We start from the raw sequence: 17,823 nt of genomic DNA, 5'->3' as shown, positions 1-17,823 counted from the left end.
CTTGCTTACTTGAATAATTGTAAATAATCACCAGTAATCCTGGATATCTGTAAAAGAGAAAAAGTGGAGTTATCATAAAGTTGTTGTTTTTATGTTACACCTAAAAAGTTGGAAAAAAAAAATTTGTCATGGATAAACTGAATTGAGTAATCTACCTGCAGTTACTTAATGGATTATTGTATTAGCATAGGAATTATCAAGAATAGTTTCCTTTTTGACAGGTTTCTATTTCTTATACAAAATCAAGTGGTAGATGAGATTATATATTTTTATTCATTCAACAAATATTTGAGTACCCACATGTCCCAGGCACAGTTCTAGGTGCCAGTGAACAAAATGAATTATACCTCTGTTTAATGTTCTAGTTAGTGAGGCTGGGGGTGGGGGAGGGGTGGGACAGACAGTAACCAGATAATACAGAAAAAGTCAGTGCTTGACAGTGTTCAAATGCATTGAAAAAATAAAAAGATGAGAGGAGTGTTATGGAATGTGTCATTTGGACTGTTACTCTTTTAGATAGGATATTCAGAGATGGTGTCCCTATTAGATGATACTAGACATGGAGGAAGTAGGTGCTTGGCCCTTTTGGATATTTGGGGAAAGAGTACATAGCAGTACAGAATTCCTGGGAGGGGACTTTGTTTAAGGAACAGCAAGGAAACCACATGGGTAGAGCTGGGTAAGTGTGTGGGGGTATGTGGTAGAAGATAAGGTAGAGAGGCTGTTGGGAGCCAGAATCCCAGGACCTTTGAGCCCATTATGAGAATGTTGGCTTTACTTATAGTGAGTGAAGATTTGAACAAAGGAGAGACATGATCTAATTTCAGGATTACCCTGGCTACAGAGGAGTAAAGAGACTGTTAAATGTAGGAGCAGAGACCAGCTAGAAATCTATTGTGGTAATCAGGAAAGGAGACTGTAAGGAGCAGAGTGGTAGAGGTATAAGCGCTCAGGAGTGATTGGGTTCTCATATACATATTGGACATATTTTGTTAGATTTATACCAAAATATTTCATTTGGGAGTGTTAATGTTAATTGTATTTATAATTTAAATTCCACTTGTTCATTGCTGGTATATGGTAAAGCCATGAACTTTTGTGTATTAACCTTCTGTCTGGCAACTCTGGTGTACTCACTTACTAGTTCTAGGAATTTTTTTTGGTTGATTTTTTAAAATTTTATACATAGACACTCATGTCATCTGTGAACAAAGACCATTTTATTTCCTTTTCCCCTCAATCTGTATATCTTTTATTTCCTTTTCTTGTCCTGTTGCGTTAACTGGGACTTCTTTTATGATGTTGAAAAGCAGTGGATAGAGGGAACATCCTTGCTTTGTTCCTGATCTTAGTGGAAAAGTTTTGAGTTTCTCATGGTTAAGTATGATGTTAGTTGTAGGTTTTCAGAAAATACTCTTTGTCAACTTGAAGTCCCTCTCTGTTCCTAGTCTCCTGAGAGTTATCATGATTGAGTGTTTGGATATATCTCATATACTCTTTCTGCATTTATTGATATGATCATATAATCTTTCTTCCTTAGCCTATTGATATGATGGATTACAGTAATTGACTCTTATTTGTGACAGAGGGATTTTGAAGTATCTAACTGCAGTAGTGGATTCATGTATTTCTCCTTATAATTATATCAGTTTTTGCCTTACATATTTTGATGCTTTCCTGTTGCTGCTGCTGCTGCTGCTAAGTCGCTTCAGTCGTGTCCGACTCTGTGCGACCCCATAGATGGCAGCCCACCAGGCTCCCCCATCCCTGGGATTCTCCAGGCAGGAACACTGGAGTGGGTTGCCATTTCCTTCTCCGGTGCATGAAAGTGAAAAGTGAAAGTGAAGTCACTCAGTCGTGTCCGACTCATAGCGACCCCATGGACTGCAGCCTACCAGGCTCCTCCATCCATGGGATTTTCCAGGCAAGAGTACTGGAGTAGGGTGCCAGTGGGTTCCTGTTAGGTGCTTATATATGAAGGATTATTATGTCTTCTTTAGGAATGGATTCCTTTATCATTATATGTATGCCCCTCTTTATCCCTGATAAATTTTCTTTTTTCTCTTTTTTTCTTTTTAAATTATGAAAGTATGATAACACATTTACAAGAGACTTGGAAAAATACAGAATGAAGTTATATATAGTTCTGTCATACAACTATTTTTTAAGTAGATAAATTAAAAATTTTAGTTGCAGTATCAAAAGTCTCAAAAATTAAGAGTGAATATACAAAAAAGTAGAAGGATATAGTAGACCTGAAAAGCACCATGAACCAATTCAGCATAATTAAGATTTATACAATTTTCACACAACAGATATAAATTCTATTCCAAGTTCCCATAGACCATAAAGTAGGAGACACTGGAACATATCCAGGGAATAAAACAAGGTGCAAAAATTTTGTGGTCTTAAGATATTGAAATCATACAGAGTCTGTTCTCTTACCACTGTGGAATTGTGTTAGAAATCAGTATCAAAAGACAGTTGAAAATAACTCACATATTTTCAAGTGCAATATGACATTTACCAAGAGGCATCATTTAACCTAGCCATTAAAAGCCTCAAAAAGTTGAAGACTGAAAAAACAACAGGATGATTGCAAAGAGGAAAGCATTTATATGAGAAATCAATCCTGGTAACTTTTGGCTGAAGTCTGCTCTGACATTGATGTATCTACTCGTGTTATCTTTTTATTTATTTATTCATGGCTGTGCTGGGTCTTGGTTGTGGTGTATGAGCTTCTCATTGCAGAGAACATGGGCTCTAGGACACTTGGGCTCAGTGGTTACAGCTCGCAGGTTCTGGAGTGTGGGGTCGTTAATTGTGGCGCACAGGCTTATTTGCCCATTGGGATATGGAATCTTCCCAAATGAAGGATTGAACCCGTGTCCTCTTCATTGGCAGGTGGATTCTTAACCACTGGACCACCAGGAAGGTCTCTCATGCTATCTTTTAATTAGTGTTATCGTGACATATCTTTCTTTGTCCATTTACTTTTGATCTGGGTTTTTATATTTAAAGTGGGCAAGAGACAATACATATAAATTATGTTTTCTTTCTTGATCCACTGTGACAATCTCTGTCTTTTAATTGGTACATTTAGACTATTGGAGTTTAAAGGGATTGTTGATAGTGTTAGATTAATATCCATCGTATCTGTTGTTTTCTATTTATTGTCCTTGTTCTTTGTTCATATTATTTTTGTCTTTTCCTACCTTTTGTGGTTTTAACTGATCATTTTATATGGTCTTATTTTCTCTTTCTTTGCACGTCAGTTATATCTCTTTTTTTACATTTTCTAAGAAAAAGTTGCCCATGATTTTACAATATACATTCACAGCTAACCCAAATTCACTTTCAAATAACAGTGTACCATTTCACAGGTAGTGTACCTTATCATAACAAAATAAACGTGATTTTTTTCCTCATATCCCTTGTACATTGCTGTCATCATTTCACTTAAAAGTAAGCATGAATAATATATCTCTATATAAGCATGCATAATTATATCATTGTTGCTATTATTTTGAATGAAGTTATCTCTTAGCTCAATTAGGAAGAAGGAAGTTTTTATTTTACCTTCATTTATGCTTCCTCTGCTCTTTTTTATGTGGATCCAAGTTTCTGATCTTTATCATTTTCCTTCTCTCTAAAGAACTTCTTTTAACATTTCTTGCAGAGCAGCCTATTGGCAACAGATGGTCTCAGGTTTTGTTTGTTTGAAACTTTTATATTTTTCCTGAACTTTTGGAGGATAATTTCTCAAGGCACAGAATTCTAGGTTGGTGGTTTTTTCCCAAAAACATTTTTTTAAAAATTAACTTTTTTAGCTTTATTGAGGTATAATCAGCAAAATTGTAAAATATTTGAAGTGTACAATGTGATGATTTGATAAAGTGAAGTTGCTCAGTCATGTCCGCCTCTTTGCGACCCCATGGACTGTACCCTACCAGGCTCCTCTGTCCATGGGATTTTCCAGGCAAGAGTACTGGAGTGGGGTGCCATTCCCTTCTCCAGGAGATCTTCCCGAGCCCAGGGATTGAACCGGGGTCTCCCGCATTGTAGGCAGATGCTTTACCATCTGAGCCACCAGGGAAGTCCCCTAATATACATTATGAAAAGATTTTTCCCCATTGAGTTAATTAACCCATCCATCACCTCACATACAGTTGATCCTTGAACAACACAGTTTTGAACTCTGCGGGTCACCTTATATATGGATTTTTTCACTAAATATGTGCTTCAGTACTACATGATCTGGGTTGGTTGAAACCGTGGATGTGGAACTGCAGATCCAGAGGCCTGACTGTAAAGTTATGCACAGATTTTTGACTGCACTGAGGGTAGGTAACTAACCCATGAATTGTTCAAGGGTCAACTGTATTTACTTTTTTTTTTTGGTAAGAACATTTAAATTCTGCTCTCTTAACACTGTATTGGATCACTAAAATTTGCTATCAGCTATAATTACCATATTGATTATACATTAGATCCTCAGACCTTATTTATCTTAAAATCAAGAATTTGTATCCTTTAACCAACTCTCCCTATTCCCCTTGTTCCCTCACCCCTAGGTCACTACATTTGTACCTTCCATTTTTGATAGAGGTTGAATTGAATCTGTAGATTACTTTGGGTAGAACTGACTTTTTTTAAAAAACCTTTTTTTTTTTTTTTTGATGTGGACCATTTTTAAAGTCTTTATTGAATTTGTTAGAACATTACTTTTGTATTTTTTTGGCCACAAGACATATGTGGGGTCTTATCTCCCTGACCAAGGATCAAACCCACACACACTCCCTGCACTAAAAGGCGAAGTCTTGACTGCTGGACTGCCAGCAAAGTCCCTAGAACTGACATTTTAACAATATATTAGTAATTCATCTAATCCATGAACATGGAATATCTTTTTATTTGTGCCTTCTTCAGTTTCTTTCATCAAGGTCTTACAGTGTTCAGTGTACAGATCTTTCACCTTTTTTGGTTAAATTTATTCCTAAGTGTTTTATTCTTTTTGAATTTGTTGATGGGAGTGTTTTCTTCATTTCTTCAGCTGATTGTTGTTGATACATACAGAGTTGATTTCTGTATGTTGATTATGTATCCTGCAATCTTGCGGAAATAATTAGTTCTAATGGCATTTTAGTAGAGTCTCTAGGGTTTCTTAGATACAATGTTGTGTCATCTGCAAATAGAGACAGTTTACTTATTACTTTTAATTTGGATAATTTTATTTCTTTTTCTGGCCTGGCTGGTCTGGCTTGTACTTCCAGTACTTTGTTGAATTCTTGACTTGTTCCAGTACTTTGTTGAATTCTTGACTTGTTTCTGATCTTAGAGGAAAAGCTTTTCATCACTGAGTATGTTAACTGTGGGCTCGTTGTATATGGCCTTTATTATATTTGAGATATGTTCCTTCTGTACCCAGTTTGTTGAGAGTTTTTATCATGTGTGATGTTGAATTTTATGTATTGCTTTTTCTGTATCTATTGAGATGACCATATTATTTTTATCCTTCATTTTGTTAATATGGTATATCATATTGATTGGCAGATGTTAAACTATCCCTGCATCCCTGGAATAAATTTCACTTGATTATGGTGTATGATCTTTTTAATGTATTGTATTTGATTTGCTAATATATTGTTGAGGATTTTTGCAACATTGTTTATCAGAGAAATTAGCCTATAATTTTCTTTTTTTGGTAGTCTTTTCTTGTCTAGCTGTGATATAATATTGCTAGTTTCATAGAATGTGTTTGGAAGTGTTCCTTCTGCTTCTATTTCTCATGAGTTGTTACTAGTTCTTTAAGTGTTTGGTAGAACTCACTAGTGAAGCCATCTGGTTTTGCAACTTTTGGGGAGGTATTTGATTATTGATTCAATCTCCTTACTTAAAATGAGTCCATTCAAATTTTCTGTTGCTTCATGATTTAGTCCTGGTATGTTACATGTTTCTAGGAATTTATCCATTTCTTCTAAGTTTTTCAGTTTGTTGGTGTATAATTGTTCATAGTATTTTTGTGGTATCTGTTTTAATATCTCCTTTTTCATTTCTAATTTTGAGTCCTCTCTTTTTCTTGGGAAGTCTGGCTAGAGGTTTATCTATCTTTTCAAGAAACTATCTTTTATTTTCATCTTTTTAAAAATCATCATTTGTCTGTTTATTTCTGCTCTGGTCTTTGTAATTTCCATTCTTCTATTAACTTTGGGCTTAGTTTCTTTTTTTTTTTTCTAGTTCTTTGAAGTTATTAGGTTGTTTAAGGCCTGACCTTTTTTTGGATGTGGGCATTTATCTTTGTGAACTTCCATCTTAGAATTGCTTTTGGCATATACCGTAAGTTTTGGTTGTTTGGTTTTCATTTTTCTTTGTCTCAAGCTTTTAAAATTGCTCTCTTGATTCCTTCTTTGACTTATTAGTTTCTCAGGAGCATGTAGTTTAATTGTCACATATTTGTGAATTTTCCAGTTTTCTTCTTGTAATTTCTACTTCTACCATTGTGGTCAGAAAAGATACTTGATTATCATTTCAGTCTTGTTGAATTTAGTATGACTTGTTTTGTGGCCAAACGTGATTTATTCTGGAGAATGTTCCAACTGTGCTTGAGAAGAATATGTATTTCTCTCCACATTTTACTTATTTCAGTCTATTCTTACTTCCATGGTTTACAGTCAGTTGGATGTATCAATAATTCTTATCTTTCCTCTATAAGTGAGGCTCCCCCCTCCACAAGCTTCTTTCAAGATGTTTTTTATTTTGTAAATCATATGCCTAGGTGTAATTTTTTTTCTTTTTGTATTTATGCTGCTCAGTGTTTTCTGAGCTTCCTGGGTTAGTTTGATGTCTTATATTAATTTCAGGGGAAATTCTCATTCATCATGGTTTTAAATATTCTGTTCCTCTTTCTCTTTCTTCTAGAAGTTCCATTGTTTATGTTATTTGTACTTGTGTCACAGTTCCTGGATGTTCTGTTTTGGTTTTTTTTTCCAGTGTTTTTTTCTTTTTGGTTTTCAGCTTCTAGCTTAGAGAGTATTTCTTAAGCCATGTCCAGTGATAAGCCCATCAAAGACATTCTTCATTTCTGTTATAGTGTTTTTGATCCCTTGAAATCATTTTGGTCCCTTGGAGAATTTCCAACTCTCTGCTTACATTGCCCAGCTCTTCTTGCGTACTCTATCCATTTGAGCCCTTAGCTTCTTAATAATACTTATTTTAAATTCCCAAGCTGATAATTCCAATATCTCTGCAGTATCTGAGTCTCTTGATCTATCTCTTCAAACTTATTTTTTCCCTTTTAGTGTATCTTGTACTTTTTTCTTGCTAGCTTGACATGATGTACTGGGTACAAGGAATTGCTGTAGATGGCAAGGTGTTGGGGAGAGGGAAAGTGTTCTGTGGTCTTAGGAGTAGGTCTCAGTCTTAGTGAACCTGTGGCTTCGGGCTGTAGATTTCAGTGTTTTCAGTTTTTCCCTCTGTTAGATGGGACAGGAGGACTAGAATGGGCTAGAGTTGAGTGTTTTCTTTTCTCCCAAGTTAGTTTGTTCTGATAAAACCCTGTCATATTAGACTGGTTAAATAGTTTCTCCTGAGAGTAGAAGACCTTATTAAGAAGAAAAGAATGGCTTGGTATATTTCAAAATGTTTTATTTTTCCCTCCCCTTTTGGAAGCACAAGGGGATTTTCCTCTAATATTCACTGTGAGAACTTAGTGAAGCTACTAGAGAGTGTGGGGATCCCAGATGACTGGGTCTTCCTGGACATTTTATCTCTCAGATTTGTCCATGCTGAGCCTCCAGTGGTATCAATTATAGTTCAAGTTTCCCTACCTCAGCAATGGTTCCTATAGAGGTTTGCAATCATGGAGTTCTCTAGTAAGTTGTGATTCTCTCTATTTACCTGTCAGTCTCTCTAAGGGTATTTAATCAACTTTTTACTTGTTGTTAGAACATAGTGGTGTCTTCTAGCTTCTTACTTCCAAGTGTTTTAGCCTGAGCAACCAGAGGATGGTTTCTGTTTACCTGATGTGAAAGAATGAAGTAATTTGGGTTTGCATATTAAATTTAAGGTTTCTTATTAAACATTGAAATGAAGGTGTGACTAGGCAGTTTTATATATTTTTGAGTAGGACTGTAGAAGAGAAAACTGGACTGGAGGAATAAATTCAGGGATATACCAACATACAGGTAACATTTAAGGTCATGAGAGTTTGGAATCATTCAGAATGTATAGAGCAGAAACTTAAGGACTGAATACTGTTTGACTTTCATGTGTAGAGATGGATAAGATGAGGAACCAACAAAGAAGGTTCAGCATTAGACAATGAAATAAGGAATGAACCAGGACAGTGGTGTCTGAGAAGCCAAGTAAAGAAAGTGTGAGCTTCCCTAGTAGAGGAGAATGAGTGTAAGTTTGGGAGGTTAGCAAGCCTGATTTATCTGCTTAATTAGCTGGGGATACTGGCAAGTTTCTTGATTTCTCAGAGCCATAGACAGTGGGTAGTACATGTACATGTAAAACATCTAGCCTATCGTCTGCTGCTTTGTAGATGATTTTTTGTCAGAAGCCCATTCATTAGTCAAGTAAGTGGAGTTATATTCATGGTTAATAGTATGCAAGAAGGAAACACTTAGGATATTCTGATGGGTTTAATGTATGAGGATTTTCTAATATAGAAAATTGGTAGCTGCACATTGCATGTTGAAGGCATATAAGACTGAGATCTAAAACTGAGTTACCCTTGCGTTGAATAGACAAAATGATTGCAGTAATGATTCTCCACTGGGTGGAGAAGTGAGGATACTGTGAAATGATGTCACAGCCATGTCGTTCATTAATTGCTATATGAAGGAAGGCCTTATAAAGCCAGATCATGGCAATGTAGTTTTTATTTGTATTTTTTTTCCCCATAGCTAAAAATCTACTAATTTGAATCAGTTTCCACATTTATGGAGGAAGAAATTGTGAGGAATTACTGTGGGTGCTCACTGAGTATTTTCAATATGAAAAAAAAATTATTTATGATTATTTTTTCTATAAAGGTATAGCAAATGAATCTAAAAAATTGTATGGAGCCCAGTTCCACCCTGAAGTTGGCCTTACAGAAAATGGGAAAGTAATACTGAAGAATTTTCTCTACGATATAGCTGGGTGCAGTGGGACCTTCACTGTGCAGAACAGAGAAATTGAGTGCATTCGAGAGATCAAAGAGGGAGTGGGCACATCAAAAGTTTTGGTAAGCAATTTACATCTGAAAGTCTAAAACTTTGTGCCAGTAGTGTTAGACTCAAGGTTGACTTACTTAGTATAGCCCTTAAATTTTGACTGGGTGATAAGTGTTTTTGAGTTGCCCTGTTTCAGAGTGCTTTTTCAGTTACCGTACATATCTTTAATACAAACCAGGGGTTGAACCTGAGCCCTTAGCAGTGAGAGCACGGAGTTCTAACCACTGGACCACCAGGGAATTCCCCAGTGTTTTTAGGTAGTGATTTAAGCTCTTACTGTCTTTGTGCTTATTTTACTCAATTTGACTTTTCATTTCACCCTGCAGGTTTTACTCAGTGGTGGAGTAGACTCAACAGTTTGTACAGCTTTGTTAAATCGTGCTTTGAACCAAGATCAAGTCATTGCTGTGCACATTGATAATGGCTTTATGAGAAAACGAGAAAGTCAGTCTGTTGAAGAGGCCCTCAGAAAGCTTGGAATTCAAGTCAAAGGTATTGATGAACTCCAGAAAAGTTAACTTACATCTCAGGACTTGTTTAATCAAATCTAGCTTGTGATTAAATTAACCAAGTAGAGTTTTCCCAGTAATCGAGTACAGTTTTCCCAGTAAGCTTATGGTTGAAATGTTTTTTATTTTTACATTGTAGTTACTTCTGGTTCAAGAGTGGCCACAGTATAAATTTTGCAAATTGATTCCTCCTAATGTTATATATAGAAGAATAAGTTACCATTTTCCAGCCACCATTCTGTTCTTTCTCTTCATCTTCTTAGGCCTTAACTGCTTTTACATTTATGGATATCTTCTGCACTTTTATAAAAAAAGATGTAAGCCATAGTTATAGTGAAATTAGTAGTTTAATGATATAAACTATCAACTTAATTGGAATTGATGCCAAAATGTTGAGTGTAAAATGAAGACTTGTATAGTTAAACATGAAGTAAAAATGAGTCTATTTCTTTCTTCTTTGGAAATATCACTAAAATAACAATACAGGCATAAAACAAGTGTAATGCCAGAAGGATGAGGAATAGAGAGGAGGTGATAATAGCAGTCTAATGGTTTCAACAAAATGTTGGGAAGTGGAAAGCAGATGGTTTATGCAGATTTTCTCTGATAAGCTAATGAAGCTTAAATTTTAGGGCTACTCACCAGCCAGGCCTTTTCCAAAATTTGGGAAAGGACCCTATCAGTATCTTCTCATAGTTACACATTTTATGAAATTTGAAGTAAGGTATTTTAATAATTTATAGTTAATTTATTTTGTCTTTCTCCTCTTTCTCTCTTTTGGGTGGTTTTATAGTGGCTGCAGGCATTTGGGAATTATGCTAAGAAAACATAGAGTTGGGGATACATTTAGTTTGGATTTGGTGCTATATTTGTGATTTGCAGTAGTTTCTGTGTATAGTTTATAGTTTGTGTTAGCCATAGGAGTATTGCGTGATTTGTTATTCCTTTTCTTGAAAGGGCCCTCTGAATGGTTTCATTTCAGCCCCACAGAAACCTGCATCTGTCTTTGTTAACTGAAGTGGTAGGATGGAGGACTCAGAAACTTGGGGAAGGGTTGCGGGAAGGAAGCCCAGCAAAACGCAGGGCTTCTGGGAAGCTCAGGAGATGGGAACACTGGCTGCCTCACAGGGCTTGCTCACTGTCAGCCTAGAATGTGTTGGATCAAAGTCTGAGAAGCAGTTACTTTCCCCTTTAAATAGGAACACAGCTGCTGCTGTCCCTCAGACCCTAGGCTAAACAAGAGAGGCTTTGGACTTGGGCATGTCAATACCAGGCATAGTTGAAGGTGGAAGGAAGATTGTATGTTAAAAACGTTAACATTAAGGAAAAGCCTTATGTACAGAACGATATCTCTTCCCCTCCACTGGCCACTTCCTCTGTTCAGGCTATCAGAATGCTTAGAAACAGGAAATTGGAGATGTCTTCTCTGGGTAATTGACCAGCTTGAGAGAAAGACCTACAAATTCAGTAAAGTGAAGTAGCCAGCTGCCTTGGCATCTTGTAGAGAACCCTTTCTTTTTTTTTTTTTTAACTTTACTCTTTAAAAGGACAGCTAAGGATCGCTAAGAGTATGTTTTTAGACATTAGGTTTTCACGGGACTGGTCACTGTGCAGTTCCGAGGACTTTGATCCCTGTATATGTACCGCTGCTTTGACTCCTTTTGGGGGATTTTGCTTGTTGCTCTGGTGAAGCACTGAATAGAAGGAAAGCAATTAGCATAATTTGTGATAATATGGTCCTAGATAGTAAAATGCCACAGAATTCTCAAAGGAACAAAACTCAGTGAGTGCCCGTATATGGACTCTGTTAGTCATAGTTCATTGGTAGTTCTAGAATATGTAGGCAGTTTAAGGGGAGAATCAGAGGATCCATATAGGTTTTTTTTTTTGTAGTTGATCTACTACTTACTATTTTCAAAAATCTTCTGTTAGTTTAAAATATGCTTCTCTCCTGTTCCCCAGTGATAAATGCTGCTCATTCTTTCTACAATGGAACAACAACTCTACCAATATCAGATGAAGACAGAACTCCACGAAAGAGAATTAGCAAAACGTTAAATATGACTACAAGTCCTGAGGAGAAAAGAAAAATCATTGGGGATACTTTTGTTAAGGTACTTTTTAAATATTTTCAGTGTATACTATTTTAAATGTGAATTTTAGTATTTTTTTCCTTGTCATTATACCAAATAGTCAAATTTTATGACTAATTTTGATTCTTTTTTGGCTAAGAGTTTTACTGTGTTTTGCTATTATACTGACTAATAGAAACTATTTTATGTTTTAAAAAACATGTACTTACATTGTTAGGCTGTTGTTTTAATTGCTTAAGAATAGATATTTTTAGTTGATACTAGATTTTAGTTCTTTGGATATTTCAATGGGTAGATGTCTTTTGGCTTTGATGGGGATGTTCATATACCTTTTTGAATTATGTTAAATAAGCATTTGTCCTTCAGTTCAGTTCAGTTACTCAGTCGTGTCCAACTCTTTGCGACCCCATGAACCACAGCACACCAGGCCTCCCTGTCCATTACCAACTCCTGGAGTCCACCCAAACCCATGTCTGTTGAGTCGATGATGCCATCCAACCGTCTCATCCTCTGTCGTCCCCTTCTCCTCCTGCCCTTAATCTTTCCCAGCATCAGGGTCTTTTCCAGTGAGTCAGCTCTTCACATCAAGTGGCCAAAGTATTGGAGTTTCAGCTTCAACATCAGTCCTTCCAATGCATATTCAGGACTGATTTCCTTTAGGATGGACTGGTTGGATCTCCTTGCAGTCCAAGGGACTCTCAAGAGTCTTCTTCAACACCACAGTTCAAAAGCATCAATTCTTCGGCACTCAGCTTTCTTTATAGTCCAACTCTCACATCCGTACATGACCACTGGAAAAACCATAGCTTTGACTAGACGGACCTTTGTTGACAAAGTAATGTCTCTGCTTTTGAATATGCTATCTAGGTTGGTCATAACTTTCCTTCCAAGGAGTAAGCGTCTTTTAATTTCCTGGCTGCAATCACCATCTGTAGTGATTTTAGAGCCCAGAAAAATAAAGTCAGCCACTGTTTCCACTGTTTTCCCATTTATTTTCCATGAAGTGATGGGACCGGATGCCATGATCTTCGTTTTCTGAATGTTGAGCTTTAAGCCAACTTTTTCACTCTCCTCTTTCACTTTCATCAAGAGGCTCTTTAGTTCTTCTTCACTTTCTACCATAAGGGTGGTGTCATCTGCATATCTAAGGTTATTGATGTTTCTCCTGGCAATCTTGATTCCAGCTGTGCTTCCTCCAGCCCAGCGTTTCTCATGATGTACTCTGCATATAAGTTAAATAAGCAGGGTGACAGTATACAGCCTTGATGTACTCCTTTTCCTATTTGGAACCAGTCTGTAGTTCCATGTCCAGTTCTAACTGTTGCTTGACCTGCATACAGATTTCTCAAGAGGCAGGTCAAGTGGTCTGGTATTCCCATCTCTTTCAGAATTTGTCCTTAAAGGAATTTAATTTGAGGGTTGGTGGATTTCATCTCCTGGTTAGTATTGCAAAAGGACTCTTAGAAATTTAGCTGTAAGTATAAAATTTTGTTGTCTTGAAAAAAAATGTGTTTGTTTTACTCCTGTTGATTATAGATTGCCAATGAAGTAATTGGAGAAATGAACTTGAAACCAGAGGAGGTTTTCCTTGCCCAAGGTACTTTACGGCCTGATCTAATTGAAAGTGCATCTCTCGTTGCAAGTGGCAAAGCTGAACTCATCAAAACCCATCACAACGACACAGAACTTATCAGAAAGTTGAGAGAGGAGGTAAAAGCTTTTGAAATCTTTACCATAAAGCCTCTTTCCCTCCTTCACAATTTTTAAGTGTACAGTTCAATAGTTTTCAGTATATTTATATTGTTGTGAAACAGATCTGCATAACTTTTTCATTTTGCAAAACTGAAACTCTGTACCTGTTGAACAACAGCTACCCTTTTCTCCCTCTCTCTAACCCTTGATAATCTACCATTCTACTGTTTGTTTCAATGAATTTGACTATTTTAAATACCTCTTATAAGCACAATCATAGTTTTTGTGTTTTTGTGACTGGCTTATTTCACTTAGTATAAGTCCTCAAGGTTCATCCATGTTGTAGCACGTGATAGGGTTTCCTTCCTTTTTAAGCTGAATAATACTCTATTGTATGTATATACACATATCACCAATGGGCATTTGGATTGCTTCCACTTTTTGGTTGCTGTGAACTTTGTTGTGCTGCTGTGAACATGGATTTGCAAATATCTCTTTGAGCCCCTGCTTTCAATTCTTTTGGAGATGTACTAAGAAGTGGGATATCTGAGTCTTAATGATAGTTTTATTTTTAGTTTTTTGAGGGACTTACTTAATGTCTTATCAGCAGCTGTACTATATTAAAATCCTACCAGTAGTGCAAAAAGCTTCCTATTTCTGCGTACCTTGCCCAACACTTGTTATTTTCTGTTCTTTTTTTAAAAGACGTCCATCCTAATGGATGTGAATTACCTGTCCCTTTTTATTATTTTAGGCATCCTAGTAGATGAGAAGTGGTAGGTATCTCATTGTGGTTTTGATTTGCATTTCCCTAATTGGCCAACGATGTCAGTCACCTTTTATGTGCTTATTGGCTCTTTGTATATCTTTGGAGAAAAATCTATTCGGATCTTTTGCCCATTTTTAAATTGGCTTATTTATCTTTTTATTATTGAATTGCATGTGTTCTTTATGTAGTCTGTAGTCTGGTTGCTGGTTATTAGATACATGATTTGCCTTCTGAGGGTTGTCTTTTCACTTTCTTGATGGTATCATTTGGAGAGTTAATTTTTAAACACTAGTATGTTTTCTGATCGACTTATATTACAATGAGAACTAGATCAGAGATGTGTGGGTAAGTTTGCTCTGCTTTTTGTCTGTTTAAAAGGTTTGTGTTTAAAATGTATCTCAAAGAGATATATAAAAATCACTAAAATATCTAATTCCTTAAAAAGACAAAGGAAGAAATACTTTAAAAGATGAAGTTTTAAAAATGATTTTTAAAGGTAAAAGACAACAGGAAAAGTGAGTAATTTGTTGTTCTTTGTTTTTCGTGTCATTTTGGTTACTATTATAATTTGTATTAATTGGCCTTATTCTTTCATGTAGGGAAAAGTAATAGAACCTTTGAAAGATTTTCATAAGGATGAAGTAAGAATCTTAGGCAGAGAACTTGGACTTCCAGAAGAGTTAGTTTCCAGGCATCCATTTCCAGGTAAGAAATGTAGTTCTGTTTGGTTTACCATTATGTCTTCATGTTGAACAAGAATCAATTCAGACATGTTTTGAGGTAATTTATCATCTTAGAGAATATGTAACTTGAAAGAAAGGAAAGGATGGGTAGGAAATAAACATTGTTTTTAGTGCCTACTGTATATATTTCATTTTATTAAATACTCATTTTTAATTATATGTATATTTAAGTGTTGCATTATCCTTGTGTAAATAGGTTGACATGTAATGTTGCCATCAGATAAGAAAACCAAGAAATATTTTAATAACATTGCCATATAATTCTCAGTGTTAGAACTTGGGTTTTTATGTTCTTTCTACTATACCATGATGTATTCCAGATAGTAATTAACTAGAAATAAGAGAAGTGTGACGCAAAGTAGCAAACTGAATGCTTCACCAGTGGCAACCCAGAACTGTCTCCTCGCCCTGCATCTTGTAGGGAGGCAGGGAGTTTTTTGCTCTTGTGTTTTAAAAGCTGGAACTGAATTGTGCCATATTTCCCCTTGCTGCTGAAACCACGCATAGAAGACTCGCTGCCTTTGTGCATTGTCACGTATCTTAATGTCAGTCCTTTGCTGTACATGACATAAAATAAGTTGGTTTTGTTTTAGTGTAGTACAGATTTTTTTTGTTGTTTTTTAGTTTTGCTTTTACAGGTGGTAGAGAGTCTTCCTGCAGTGCGGGAGACTCAGGTTTGATCCCTAGGTCCGGAAGATCCCCTGGAGAAGGAAATGGCAACCCACTCCAGTTTCTTGCCTGGAAAACTCCCATGGATGGAGGAGCCTGGCATGCTACAGTCCATGGGATCACAGAGTCAGACATGACTGAGTGACTTCACTTTGCACTTTAAAACTCAGTTCTCTGAAACCCTTATCCCCTGACTGACTTGTCTGAATGGATGAACCATTTGTTTTCACAGTGCTGTATGTAACTCATTCGTGAACAAATGAAAATATTCCATTTTTAAGTAGTCATAAAAATATTAATAATTAGAGGTGATATTTGTTAATTAGGACTGTAAGCAAGTCTTAACCTGTTTTTGTTTTGAGTTCTTGAGCATGGCAAGTCTTCTACCTCAGTTCCTATGTCTCTATGATAGTTATTAGGTGATGAGTTGAAAGTGATCTAATCAAATTAAAAAGAATAGTTAGCGTTTCTTGAGTACTAGTGTGAGCTAGGCATTCTGGTAAATATTTTGCATATTGTGTTATTTGATCCTCACAATAACAACTACTGTTATCCTGTTGTCCAGTTGAGGGAATTTAGGGACAGAGGCTAGTTTGCCAAAAGTTACACAGACTGAGTTTGGAACCAGGAGTCTAGCCCCACTAAGGCCTCCTCAGTACTGGTTACTCTTAACTACCATATTGCCTCCATAAATAGTGTTAGAAAGATAATGACTCACATGGAGATTAGCCCTTGTTTATGTTACTAACTTCAATTCTGGTATTCGAGATGTTCAGTCCCAATGTGTGTTGGCAAAGAATTGTGTCTGCAAGTAGTTTTAAATAGATTGGCACATATATTGTGTATTAAAAATAATTATTAGAGAATTTTGAGGTTCTTAATACGTGTACTATGAAAATAAGAGATGGAAATAACTGATATGAAGAGAATTGAGGCATTCTAAAAGTGATGAGTTGTATGGGAAACTCATAGCTGAATTTCATGTTAAACACTTTAGAAACCCTAAAGTGTATATGTCAATTATATTTCAATAAAAGCAGTATCTTGTGACACAGAGCTAAAAATATATCCGGTAGGGGAGAGGTGAGTATTGTTCATGAGTAGACAGAAGGCCACTGCACTTTACTGGATGCTATACATGGGCACTTACAGTACATGAAGTCACTGGATAAGTGACTCTCCCAAAAGTGGGATGAGATGGAGTATGAGGGCTCTAGCAACAGCCCGGGCCTGGGGCCTGCACCCTGACAGAGGCAGAGCAGCTGCTGGGGAGCTCGCAGGAGGAGGGGTCGGGGAGTGGAGCCGGGGGGCCGCTGGGGGCTCAGCACTGCCGCTGAACTTGGGGACCCCTCATGACCTGGCAGCTGCTCCAGTGCTGGCTGGAGAGTCTGTCCCAGGTGCCCATTTGTAGGGTTCCTTCCTCACACCCCTAGGAGGGGCAGCATCCAGTAAAAACTCTGTCCGGGGGAGGGGAGAATAAGATTTTATATTAAATATAACATTTATATTAAATATCATTGTACTCCCTTCTTTAGGTCCTGGCCTGGCAATCAGAGTAATATGTGCTGAAGAACCTTATATTTGTAAGGATTTTCCTGAAACTAACAATATTTTGAAAATAGTAGCTGATTTTTCTGCAAGTGTTAAAAAGGTAATTTGTGTTGAATTTGTATATTATAGGAGCTTTAACAAGATATAGCTAATCAGTACAAGGAACTGAATGGATTCTTGTTATATTTCAGTATTTACAATGAATTAATTAGGGTTTTATTACTTGAAAATTCAGAGATATTTAACCTTTGGAAATGACTACAAAGACAGTATTCTACAGAGGCTCTTAAATGCAGACTTCTCTTTTAAGCTATTCTATATGTTTATCAGCTATTCTATATATTTTAACAGATTAGATACATTGAATTCCTGAAAATAAAATACTTGATATCAAGTATTTTAAAACACCCTTTCATATGTCTTGTGAGAAAGTAAGGGAGATCATTTTAGTTCCAAACTGAGGATGATTGAGAAGTCTTCAGTTCTTCTGTATATTTGGTGCTTAAAATTTATAATCTATATTAAAGTGGGCTTTGATTGGTAGTGCTTTTGAGTGTCGGAAAAGAAGCAATATAA

At 36.4% G+C, this 17,823-nt stretch overlaps 1 protein-coding gene across 3 annotated transcripts in view; it reads left to right on the top strand.

The window, feature by feature from the left end:
- GMPS (guanine monophosphate synthase) overlaps window positions 1–17,823 on the top strand; it is a 72,022-nt gene that overhangs the window by 41,390 nt on the left and 12,809 nt on the right. For all 3 annotated transcript variants that reach the window (XM_070792694.1, XM_070792701.1, XM_019960473.2), the window contains exons 6-11: window positions 9,039–9,232; window positions 9,548–9,713; window positions 11,693–11,844; window positions 13,360–13,533; window positions 14,884–14,989; window positions 17,232–17,347. In XM_070792694.1, the coding sequence (XP_070648795.1) occupies window positions 9,039–9,232; window positions 9,548–9,713; window positions 11,693–11,844; window positions 13,360–13,533; window positions 14,884–14,989; window positions 17,232–17,347 (908 nt within the window). The remainder of the gene's footprint in view (window positions 1–9,038; window positions 9,233–9,547; window positions 9,714–11,692; window positions 11,845–13,359; window positions 13,534–14,883; window positions 14,990–17,231; window positions 17,348–17,823) is intronic.

This window comes from Bos indicus, chromosome 1 (assembly GCF_029378745.1).
Source record: "Bos indicus isolate NIAB-ARS_2022 breed Sahiwal x Tharparkar chromosome 1, NIAB-ARS_B.indTharparkar_mat_pri_1.0, whole genome shotgun sequence".
In the NCBI taxonomy this organism is placed as follows: Eukaryota; Metazoa; Chordata; class Mammalia; order Artiodactyla; family Bovidae; genus Bos; species Bos indicus.
Note: the sequence above shows the minus strand (reverse complement) of the source record. Positions and strands in the feature narration are given on the sequence as shown.